The following is a 13,109-nucleotide window of genomic DNA, read 5'->3' as shown; positions in this document are numbered from 1 at the left end:
ACTCTTTAAGGTGTATACGGTTCATTTTAAGGTGTATACAGTACTCTTTAAGGTGTATACAGTTCATTTGAAGGTGTATACAGTACTCTTTAATGTGTATACAGTACTCTTTAAGGTGTATACGGTACTCTTTAAGGTGTATACAGTTCATTTTAAGGTGTATACAGTACTCTTTAAGGTGTATACAGTTCATTTTAAGGTGTATACAGTACTCTTTAAGGTGTATACAGTTCATTTTAAGGTGTATACAGTACTCTTTAAGGTGTATACAGTACTCTTTAAGGTGTATACGGTTCATTTTAAGGTGTATACGGTACTCTTTAAGGTGTATACAGTTCATTTGAAGGTGTATACAGTACTCTTAAAGGTGTATACTGTACTCTCTAAGGTGTATACGGTTCATTTTAAGGTGTATACGGTACTCTTTAAGGTGTATATGGTTCATTTTAAGGTGTATACGGTACTCATGAAGGTGTATACAGTTCATTTGAAGGTGTGTACAGTTCATTTTAAGGTGTATACAGTACTCTTTAAGGTGTATACGGTACTCTTTAAGGTGTATACGGTTCATTTTAAGGTGTATACAGTACTCTTTAAGGTGTATACGGTACTCTTTAAGGTGTATACGGTTCATTTCAAGGTGTATACAGTACTCTTTAAGGTGTATACAGTTCATTTCAAGGTGTATACGGTACTCTTTAAGGTGTATACGGTTCATTTTAAGGTTTATACGGTACTCTTTAAGGTGTATACGGTTCATTTTAAGGTGTATACAGTACTCTTTAAGGTGTATACGGTACTCTTTAAGGTGTATACGGTTCATTTGAAGGTGTATACGGTACTCATGAAGGTGTATACAGTTCATTTGAAGGTGTATACAGTACTCTTTAAGGTGTATATGGTTCATTTTAAGGTGTATACGGTACTCTTTAAGGTGTATATGGTTCATTTTAAGGTGTATACGGTACTCTTTAAGGTGTATATGGTTCATTTGAAGGTGTATACAGTACTCTTTAAGGTGTATATGGTTCATTTTAAGGTGTATACGGTACTCTTTAAGGTGTATATAGTTCATTTGAAGGTGTATATACGGTACTCTTTAAGGTGTATACAGTTCATTTGAAGGTGTATACGGTACTCTTTAAGGTGTATACAGTTCATTTTAAGGTGTATACAGTACTCTTTAAGGTGTATGCAGTACTCTTTAAGGTGTATACGGTTCATTTTAAGGTGTATACAGTACTCTTCAAGGTGTATGCAGTACTCTTTAAGGTGTATACGGTTCATTTTAAGGTGTATACAGTACTCTTTAAGGTGTATGCAGTACTCTTTAAGGTGTATACGGTTCATTTTAAGGTGTATACGGTACCCTTTAAGGTGTATACGGTTCTTTTTAAGATATATAAGGTTCTTTTTAAGGTGTATACAGTTCTATAAAGGTATTTAAGATTCTGTTTAAGGTTAAAGTTTCTAAATGATATTTTAAAGGCACTTTGAGGTTTTCAGTGTTCTAGTTATAGTTCAAAGGGATCTGAGGTTTTAAAGACTGTTATGAAGGTAAAGAAGGTTCCTGTTGAGGTATTAAAGGTTCTTGTTGAGATAATTAGGGTTCTTGTTGGGATATTAAAGGTTCTTGTTTAGATATCAAAGGTTAATGTTGAGGTATTAAAGGTTCATGTTGAGGTATTAAAGGTTCTTGCTGAGATATTAAAGGTTCATGTTGAGATATCAAAGGTTCATGTTGAGATATCAAAGGTTCTTGTTGAGATATTGAAGGTTCTTGTTGAGATAATAAGGTTCCTGTTGAGATATCAAAGGTTTTTGTTGAGATATTAAAGGTTCTTGTTGAGATAATAAAGGTTCCTGTTGAAATAATTAAGGTTCTTGTTTAGCTAGCAAATGTTCTTGTTGTTTTCTTATTAAGTTATTAAAAGGTTCCTGGTGGGATTTTAAGCTTACTTGTTGAGGTATTGAAGGATCTTGCTGAGGTTAAAGGTTCCCCTTTGAGGTTGTCATAGATCTTGGTGAAATTTAAACGGTTCTTAGTGAGATTTTAAAGGTCCTTATTGAGGTTACCAAGGATCCTGCTAATGTTAATGGTTCTTAGTGAGATTTTAAAGGTCCTTATTGAGGTTACCAAGGATCCTGCTAATGTTAATGGTTCTTAGTGAGATTTTAAAGGTCCTTATTGAGGTTACCAAGGATCCTGCTAATGTTAATGGTTCTTAGTGAGATTTTAAAGGTCCTTATTGAGGTTACCAAGGATCCTGCTAATGTTAATGGTTCTTTGTGAGATTTTAAAGGTCCTTATTGAGGTTACCAAGGATCCTGCTAATGTTAATGGTTCCTAGTGAGATTTTAAAGGTCCTTATTGAGGTTACCAAGGATCCTGCTAATGTTAATGGTTCTTAGTGAGATTTTAAAGGTCCTTATTGAGGTTACCAAGGATCCTGCTAATGTTAATGGTTCTTAGTGAGATTTTAAAGGTCCTTATTGAGGTTACCAAGGATCCTGCTAATGTTAATGGTTCTTAGTGAGATTTTAAAGGTCCTTATTGAGGTTACCAAGGATCCTGCTAATGTTAATGGTTCTCAGTGAGATTTTAAAGGTCCTTATTGAGGTTACCAAGGATCCTGCTAATGTTAATGGTTCTCAGTGAGATTTTAAAGGTCCTTATTGAGGTTACCAAGGATCCTGCTAATGTTAATGGTTCTTAGTGAGATTTTAAAGGTCCTTATTGAGGTTACCAAGGATCCTGCTAATGTTAATGGTTCTTAGTGAGATTTTAAAGGTCCTTATTGAGGTTACCAAGGATCCTGCTAATGTTAATGGTTCTTAGTGAGATTTTAAAGGTCCTTATTGAGGTTACCAAGGATCCTGCTAATGTTAATGGTTCTTAGTGAGATTTTAAAGGTCCTTATTGAGGTTACCAAGGATCCTGCTAATGTTAATGGTTCCTAGTGAGATTTTAAAGGTCCTTATTGAGGTTACCAAGGATCCTGCTAATGTTAATGGTTCTTAGTGAGATTTTAAAGGTCCTTATTGAGGTTACCAAGGATCCTGCTAATGTTAATGGTTCTTAGTGAGATTTTAAAGGTCCTTATTGAGGTTACCAAGGATCCTGCTAATGTTAATGGTTCTTAGTGAGATTTTAAAGGTCCTTATTGAGGTTACCAAGGATCCTGCTAATGTTAATGGTTCTCAGTGAGATTTTAAAGGTCCTTATTGAGGTTACCAAGGATCCTGCTAATGTTAATGGTTCTCAGTGAGATTTTAAAGGTTCTTATTGAGGTTACCAAGGATCCTGCTAATGTTAATGGTTCTTAGTGAGATTTTAAAGGTCCTTATTGAGGTTACCAAGGATCCTGCTAATGTTAATGGTTCTTAGAGAGATTTTAAAGTTTCTTATTGAGGTTACAAAGGATCATGCTAATGTTAATGGTTCTTAGTGAGATTTTAAAGGTTCTTTTTGAGGTTACCAAGGATCCTGCTAATGTTAATGGTTCTTAGTGAGATTTTAAAGGTCCTTATTGAGGTTACCAAGGATCCTGCTAATGTTAATGGTTCTCAGTGAGATTTTAAAGGTTCTTAGTAAGATTTTAAAGGTTCTTGTTAAGGAATTAAAGGTTCTTGTTGAGATTTTAAAGGTTCTTAGGGAGGTTTTAAAGGTTCTTGTTAAGGCTACAAAGGAGCTTGCTAAGGTTAATGGTTCTTGTCAAGCAATTAAAGGTTCTAAGTAAGATTTTAAAGGTTCATGTTGAGATATCAAAGGTTCATGTTGAGATATCAAAGGTTCTTGTTGAGATATTGAAGGTTCTTGTTGAGATAATAAGGTTCCTGTTGAGATATCAAAGGTTTTTGTTGAGATATTAAAGGTTCTTGTTGAGATAATAAAGGTTCCTGTTGAAATAATTAAGGTTCTTGTTTAGCTAGCAAATGTTCTTGTTGTTTTCTTATTAAGTTATTAAAAGGTTCCTGGTGGGATTTTAAGCTTACTTGTTGAGGTATTGAAGGATCTTGCTGAGGTTAAAGGTTCCCCTTTGAGGTTGTCATAGATCTTGGTGAAATTTAAACGGTTCTTAGTGAGATTTTAAAGGTCCTTATTGAGGTTACCAAGGATCCTGCTAATGTTAATGGTTCTTAGTGAGATTTTAAAGGTCCTTATTGAGGTTACCAAGGATCCTGCTAATGTTAATGGTTCTTAGTGAGATTTTAAAGGTCCTTATTGAGGTTACCAAGGATCCTGCTAATGTTAATGGTTCTTAGTGAGATTTTAAAGGTCCTTATTGAGGTTACCAAGGATCCTGCTAATGTTAATGGTTCTTTGTGAGATTTTAAAGGTCCTTATTGAGGTTACCAAGGATCCTGCTAATGTTAATGGTTCCTAGTGAGATTTTAAAGGTCCTTATTGAGGTTACCAAGGATCCTGCTAATGTTAATGGTTCTTAGTGAGATTTTAAAGGTCCTTATTGAGGTTACCAAGGATCCTGCTAATGTTAATGGTTCTTAGTGAGATTTTAAAGGTCCTTATTGAGGTTACCAAGGATCCTGCTAATGTTAATGGTTCTCAGTGAGATTTTAAAGGTCCTTATTGAGGTTACCAAGGATCCTGCTAATGTTAATGGTTCTCAGTGAGATTTTAAAGGTCCTTATTGAGGTTACCAAGGATCCTGCTAATGTTAATGGTTCTTAGTGAGATTTTAAAGGTCCTTATTGAGGTTACCAAGGATCCTGCTAATGTTAATGGTTCTTAGTGAGATTTTAAAGGTCCTTATTGAGGTTACCAAGGATCCTGCTAATGTTAATGGTTCTTAGTGAGATTTTAAAGGTCCTTATTGAGGTTACCAAGGATCCTGCTAATGTTAATGGTTCTTAGTGAGATTTTAAAGGTCCTTATTGAGGTTACCAAGGATCCTGCTAATGTTAATGGTTCTAAGTGAGATTTTAAAGGTCCTTATTGAGGTTACCAAGGATCCTGCTAATGTTAATGGTTCTTAGTGAGATTTTAAAGGTCCTTATTGAGGTTACCAAGGATCCTGCTAATGTTAATGGTTCTTAGTGAGATTTTAAAGGTCCTTATTGAGGTTACCAAGGATCCTGCTAATGTTAATGGTTCTTAGTGAGATTTTAAAGGTCCTTATTGAGGTTACCAAGGATCCTGCTAATGTTAATGGTTCTCAGTGAGATTTTAAAGGTCCTTATTGAGGTTACCAAGGATCCTGCTAATGTTAATGGTTCTCAGTGAGATTTTAAAGGTTCTTATTGAGGTTACCAAGGATCCTGCTAATGTTAATGGTTCTTAGTGAGATTTTAAAGGTCCTTATTGAGGTTACCAAGGATCCTGCTAATGTTAATGGTTCTTAGTGAGATTTTAAAGGTTCTTTTTGAGGTTACCAAGGATCCTGCTAATGTTAATGGTTCTTAGTGAGATTTTAAAGGTTCTTTTTGAGGTTACCAAGGATCCTGCTAATGTTAATGGTTCTTAGTGAGATTTTAAAGGTCCTTATTGAGGTTACCAAGGATCCTGCTAATGTTAATGGTTCTCAGTGAGATTTTAAAGGTTCTTAGTAAGATTTTAAAGGTTCTTGTTAAGGAATTAAAGGTTCTTGTTGAGATTTTAAAGGTTCTTAGGGAGGTTTTAAAGGTTCTTGTTAAGGCTACAAAGGAGCTTGCTAAGGTTAATGGTTCTTGTCAAGCAATTAAAGGTTCTAAGTAAGATTTTAAAGGTTCTTGTGGGGGTTTTGAAGAGGGTTCTAAAGGTGTACTTTGGATGTTTCAAAGGTTTTAGTGTGTGAGGTTAAACTTCCATGAAGGATTTCAAAGTTCCTTAAAAGTTCTCAGGGTGTTATAAAGGCAGGTTAGGGGGGATGGATCCCTCCTTTTTAATGGATTAAAAATAAATGGAAACAGTCAGGACCAAAGTTTGGACCTCCTGATTTAAAGGTAACATGGTCTACATTAACAGAACATTAGACCATGGGCCATAGTTAGCCCACGGGCCACAGTTTGGACCTCCTGATTTAAAGGTAACATGGTCTACATTAACAGAACATTAGACCATGGGCCATAGTTAGCCCACGGGCCACAGTTTGGGCCTCCTGATTTAAAGGTAACATGGTCTGCATTAACAGAACATTAGACCATGGGCCATAGTTAGCCCACGGGCCACAGTTTGGGCCTCCTGATTTAAAGGTAACATGGTCTGCATTAACAGAACATTAGACCATGGGCCATAGTTAGCCCACGGGCCACAGTTTGGGCCTCCTGATTTAAAGGTAACATGGTCTGCATTAACAGAACATTAGACCATGGGCCATAGTTAGCCCACGGGCCACAGTTTGGGCCTCCTGATTTAAAGGTAACTTGGTCTACATTAACAGAACATTAGACCATGGGCCATAGTTAGCCCACGGGCCACAGTTTGGACCTCCTGATTTAAAGGTAACATGGTCTACATTAACAGAACATTAGACCATGGGCCATAGTTAGCCCACGGGCCACAGTTTGGACCTCCTGATTTAAAGGTAACTTGGTCTACATTAACAGAACATTAGACCATGGGCCATAGTTAGCCCACGGGCCGCAGTTTGGACCTCCTGATTTAAAGATAACATGGTCTACATTAACAGAACATTAGACCATGGGCCATAGTTAGCCCACGGGCCACAGTTTGGACCTCCTGATTTAAAGGTAACATGGTCTACATTAACAGAACATTAGACCATGGGCCATAGTTAGCCCACGGGCCACAGTTTGGACCTCCTGATTTAAAGGTAACTTGGTCTACATTAACAGAACATTAGACCATGGGCCATAGTTAGCCCACGGGCCACAGTTTGGACCTCCTGATTTAAAGATAACATGGTCTACATTAACAGAACATTAGACCATGGGCCATAGTTAGCCCACGGGCCACAGTTTGGACCTCCTGATTTAAAGGTAACTTGGTCTACATTAACAGAACATTAGACCATGGGCCATAGTTAGCCCACGGGCCACAGTTTGGACCTCCTGAATTAAAGATCAGTGCTGAGGTTTTGTAAATAAAGGAGCTTTTCTGACAGTCCTGATTCTGCAGCCTCAGATCTTTAGACTCATTCAGAGGGCGAGCGAGGGCTGATTAGAGCGAGGGAAGATCTGCACTAATTACACGGGGGGGGGGGCATCAGTGTCCTCTGGTGGCGGCGGAGGTCGTGGAGGCTTTAAGAGGCTCAGTCACACCAGGACTGGATTAGGAGTTTGACAGAGACTCAGAGAGGAGCGTGCAGCATCAATCATCTGTCCTGCTGAAGCTGGAACCGTTCTGTTGACTTCAATCACTCTGTGAAATGTTTAACGCTAAATTTAACCACAAAGACGGCGAGCGCGATCCGGCCGACAGACTCCAACATCAGCAGCAAACAAACAGCGTTTATTATTCCATCCTTTATTGAAGGAGACAGGAACATGTTCTTTAGACAGCGTTCTGTCGTCTACAGTGGGTCTAAGTGTGGAGCAGGGGGTCCGTACGGAACCATACCAGTCTGACCAGTACATGACGCTTCAGTTCCAGTTCCACAGATACCTTATCTACCTGATAAGAATGGAACCACAGGGCTAAGCCGAGGCTGTCTGAATACCCAAACACTTTTAGAATGGTTCTGGTGGAACCCTCTAAACTTTAACTATGATAGCCTCTGAAAACATTTGAAAGGAACATTCTCTTGAGGTTAAAAAGGTTCCTGGTGAGGTTTACGAATATTCTACTGTAATGTTTAAACTTTCACAGTGAGGTGTAAAGGTTCTTGTTAATGTTTGAAGGTTCCTGATAAGGTGTAGAAGGTTCTTGTTGAAGTTTCAAGGTTTCTGATAAGATATAGAAGGTTCTTGTTGATGTCTAAGGGTTCCTGATAGGGTAAAGAAGGTTCTTGTTGATGTTTGAAGGGTTCCTGATAAGGTATAGAAGGTTCTTGTTGATGTTTAAAGCCTTCCTGATAAGATATTAATGGTTCTTGTTGATGTGAAAAGGTTCCTGTTAAGGTATAGAAGGTTTTTGTTGAAGTTTCAAGGTTCCTGATAAGGTATAGAAGGTTCTTGTTGATGTTTCAAGGTTCCTGATAAGGTATTTATGGTTCTTGTTGATGTTTAAAGGTTCCTGTTAAGGTATAGAAGGTTCTTGTTGATGTTTCAAGGTTCCTGATAAGATATATAAGGTTCTTGTTGATGTTTAAGGGTTCCTGATAAGGTATAGAAGGTTCTTATTGTTGTCAAGGTTCCTGATAGGTATAGAAGGTTCTTGTTGAAGTTTCAAGGTTCCTGATAAGATATATAAGGTTCTTGTTGATGTTTAAGGGTTCCTGATAAGGTAAAGAAGGTTCTTATTGTTGTCAAGGGGTTCCTGATAGGTATAGAAGGTTCCTGTTGAAGTTTCAAGGTTTCTGATAAGGTATAGAAGGTTCTTGTTGATGTTTCAAGGTTCCTGATAAGGTATTTATGGTTCTTGTTTATGTTTAAAGGTTCCTGTTAAGGTATAGAAGGTTCTTATTGAAGTTTCAAGGTTCCTGATAAGATATATAAGGTTCTTGTTGATGTTTAAGGGTTCCTGATAAGGTATAGAAGGTTCTTATTGTTGTTAAAGGGTTCCTGATAAGGTATAGAAGGTTCTTGTTGAAGTTTCAAGGTTCCTGATAAGATATAGAAGGTTCGTGTTGATGTCAAGGGTTCCTGATAAAGTAGAGAGGGTTCTTGTTGATGTTTAAGGGTTCCTGATAAGGTATAGAGGGTTCTTGTTGATGTTGAATGTTCCTGATAAGGTATAGAAGGTTCTTGTTGATGTTTCAAGGTTCCTGATAGGGTATAGAAGGTTCTTGTTGATGTCTCAAGGTTCCTGATAAGGTATAGAAGGTTCTTGTTGATGTTTCAAGGTTCCTGATAAGGTATAGAAGGTTCTTGTTGATTTTAAGGGTTCCTGATAAGGTATAGAAGGTTCTTGTTGAAGTTTAAGGGTTCCTGATAAGGTATAGAAGGTTCTTGTTGATTTTAAGGGTTCCTGATAAGGTATAGAAGGTTCTTGTTGATGTTTCAAGGTTCCTGATAAGGTATAGAAGGTTCTTGTTGATTTTAAGGGTTCCTGATAAGGTATAGAAGGTTCTTGTTGATGTTTAAGGGTTCCTGATAAGGTATAGAAGGTTCTTGTTGATGTTGAAGGGTTTCTAATAAGGTATAGAAGGTTCTTGTTGATGTTTAAGGGTTCCTGATAAGGTGTAGAAGGTTCTTGTTGATGTTTAAGGGTTCCTGATAAGGTATAGAAGGTTCTTGTTGATGTTTCAAGGTCCCTGATAAGGTATAGAAGGTTCTTGTTGATGTTTAAGGGTTCCTGATAAGGTATAGAAGGTTCTTGTTGATGTTGAAGGGTTTCTAATAAGGTATAGAAGGTTCTTGTTGATGTTTAAGGGTTCCTGATAAGGTGTAGAAGGTTCTTGTTGATGTTTAAGGGTTCCTGATAAGGTATAGAAGGTTCTTGTTGATGTTTCAAGGTCCCTGATAAGGTATAGGAGGTTCTTGTTCATGTATAAAGGTTCTTTTGCAGTTAGAATAAGGTTACTTGACTTGAAATGGTTGTTTTCATCGTCAGGGTCATGAATGAGCTGTTTATTGATCCACAGATATCATAGAACGTGTTTATCCCAGCGTTCCCCTTCAGCTCCTGTCTAATCTCATGTCTTTTTCTGTACGGAGGCCTCTGAGGGCCAAACAGGACAGAGATGACTGGCAGCTGCAGTTTGTGTTTTCAGGTGTCCGCGGCGTCCTTCAGCGCTGAAAATAAAGCTGATTATTATTGTTTGATTACGGCGGCTCTGTGTGTGGCAGGTCTGCGAGGATCTCTGTCCAGGTTACAGCTGGACTATGTGGACATCGTCTTCGCCAACCGGAGCGACATCAACGCCCCGATGGAAGGTCAGAAACACAAACACGCCTCTGTAGGAACTCAAAGAGTACCAATAAAGTTTGGTAGAAAAAACAGCTGTCCTCAAAGGTTATGATAAATGTTATCATGAACTCAAAGAAGCACGTTTAGCTGGTTTATACTTACTTCACACGATTGACAAGATTTTTATAAATGTAATAATGATTCATTAAACATGAATCTGTTTCACTAAAAATTGACAAAAACCTTTTTTTTATTTCAGTGTTGAAATCTTATTTATCAATGAAGATTTAGGAAATTTCTGTGAAACAAACTTTAAACTTTCAAAATTCAACATCAGAAATTTTTAATGAAACCACAAAAATATTTCACGAAAAATAAGAAACTGAGTTATAAAAGCAGAAATTCTCCACAGGATGAATAAACTGACCTTCAAATCAAATTAAATGAAACAAAATTTGAAAATATCAAAAGGATTAAAACTTTTCACTGAACACTAAAAAAATCAGAACATGCAAACCTTTTTTTGAAATAAATTCACAAATTTCACAAAAACACAAAAATATTGACTGAAACAAAAATTAAGGAAAAGATTTAATGATGTTTGTCACAATGATTTGTTTGATTGTCAACTATAAAATGTTATATTGTACATTTTTTACTTGATTCGATCTTTTGGCATTTTTTATTTTTATGATGAATATTTTTGTATTTCATTAAAAGCTTTTGTTTTTTATGAAATAATTTCTCATTTTTTTCTCCTGAATTGAATTTCTCTTTAGATTTTTCTGCATTGGATGAAATTTGATTTCTTCGATATTTTTAGCATTTCTGAAATATTTCTGCCGTTTAGTTTCTCGGAGTTCACCTGTCTTACTTTTAGAACAATTTCAGAACATGTTCTTAAAACAAAAACGTTCTGATGCTGGTTTGTTCCATCTCAGAGGTGGTCAGAGCGATGACCTTCGTGATCGACCAGGGGATGGCCATGTACTGGGGAACGTCCCGATGGAACGCTGTGGAGATCATGGTAGAGCATGAGAACATTACAGCAAACTGAGCAGAACACTAACAGAACACTACATAAGAGTAGGAGAACACTAATAGAACACTACATAAGAGTAGGAGAACACTAAAAGAACACTACATAAGAGTAGGAGAACACTAATAGAACACTACATAAGAGTAGGAGAACACTAAAAGAACACTACATAAGAGTAGGAGAACACTAATAGAACACTACATAAGAGTAGGAGAACACTAATAGAACACTACATAAGAGTAGGAGAACACTAATAGAACACTACATAAGAGTAGGAGAACACTAACAGAACACTACATAAGAGTAGGAGAACACTAATAGAACACTACATAAGAGTAGGAGAACACTAACAGAACACTACATAAGAGTAGGAGAACACTAATAGAACACTACATAAGAGTAGGAGAACACTAATAGAACACTACATAAGAGTAGGAGAACACTAACAGAACACTACATAAGAGTAGGAGAACACTAATAGAACACTACATAAGAGTAGGACAACACTAAAAGAACACTACATAAGAGTAGGAGAACACTAATAGAACACTACATAAGAGTAGGAGAACACTAACAGAACACTACATAAGAGTAGGAGAACACTAACAGAACACTACATAAGAGTAGGAGAACACTAATAGAACACTACATAAGAGTAGGAGAACACTAATAGAACACTACATAAGAGTAGGAGAACACTAATAGAACACTACATAAGAGTAGGAGAACACTAATAGAACACTACATAAGAGTAGGAGAACACTAACAGAACACTACATAAGAGTAGGAGAACACTAATAGAACACTACATAAGAGTAGGAGAACACTAATAGAACACTACATAAGAGTAGGAGAACACTAACAGAACACTACATAAGAGTAGGAGAACACTAACAGAACACTACATAAGAGTAGGAGAACACTAATAGAACACTACATAAGAGTAGGAGAACACTAATAGAACACTACATAAGAGTAGGAGAACACTAATAGAACACTACATAAGAGTAGGAGAACACTAATAGAACACTACATAAGAGTAGGAGAACACTAACAGAACACTACATAAGAGTAGGAGAACACTAATAGAACACTACATAAGAGTAGGAGAACACTAATAGAACACTACATAAGAGTAGGAGAACACTAACAGAACACTACATAAGAGTAGGAGAACACTAAAAGAACACTACATAAGAGTAGGAGAACACTAACAGAACACTACATAAGAGTAGGACAACACTAAAAGAACACTACATAAGAGTAGGAGAACACTAACAGAACACTACATAAGAGTAGGAGAACACTAACAGAACACTACATAAGAGTAGGACAACACTAAAAGAACACTACATAAGAGTAGGAGAACACTAACAGAACACTACATAAGAGTAGGACAACACTAAAAGAACACTACATAAGAGTAGGAGAACACTAATAGAACACTACATAAGAGTAGGAGAACACTAATAGAACACTACATAAGAGTAGGAGAACACTAAAAGAACACTACATAAGAGTAGGAGAACACTAATAGAACACTACATAAGAGTAGGAGAACACTAATAGAACACTACATAAGAGTAGGAGAACACTAAAAGAACACTACATAAGAGTAGGAGAGTAATAGAACACTACATAAGAGTAGGAGAACACTAAAAGAACACTACATAAGAGTAGGAGAACACTAATACAACACTACATAAGAGTAGGAGAACACTAATAGAACACTACATAAGAGTAGGAGAACACTAATAGAACACTAATAGAACACTACATAAGAGTAGGAGAACACTAATAGAACACTACATAAGAGTAGGAGAACACTAATAGAACACTACATAAGAGTAGGAGAACACTAATAGAACACTACATAAGAGTAGGAGAACACTAAAAGAACACTACATAAGAGTAGGAGAACACTAATAGAACACTACATAAGAGTAGGAGAACACTAATAGAACACTACATAAGAGTAGGAGAACACTAATAGAACACTACATAAGAGTAGGAGAACACTAATAGAACACTACATAAGAGTAGGACAACACTAATAGAACACTACATAAGAGTAGGACAACACTAATAGAACACTACATAAGAGTAGGACAACACTAAAAGAACACTACATAAGAGTAGGAGAACACTAAAAGAACACTA

General features: G+C 36.7%; 1 protein-coding gene across 1 annotated transcript in view; it reads left to right on the top strand.

Annotated features, from left to right (window-relative positions):
* LOC121504650 (voltage-gated potassium channel subunit beta-2-like) overlaps positions 1-13,109 on the top strand; it is a 63,660-nt gene that overhangs the window by 33,884 nt on the left and 16,667 nt on the right. The window contains exons 9-10 of the mRNA XM_041779635.1: positions 9,850-9,936; positions 10,852-10,937. Of these exons, the coding sequence (XP_041635569.1) occupies positions 9,850-9,936; positions 10,852-10,937 (173 nt within the window). The remainder of the gene's footprint in view (positions 1-9,849; positions 9,937-10,851; positions 10,938-13,109) is intronic.

The sequence above is a fragment of the Cheilinus undulatus genome, linkage group 22, assembly GCF_018320785.1.
Source record: "Cheilinus undulatus linkage group 22, ASM1832078v1, whole genome shotgun sequence".
Lineage (NCBI taxonomy): Eukaryota > Metazoa > Chordata > Actinopteri > Labriformes > Labridae > Cheilinus > Cheilinus undulatus.
This window is presented reverse-complemented; position numbering and strand designations above follow the sequence as displayed.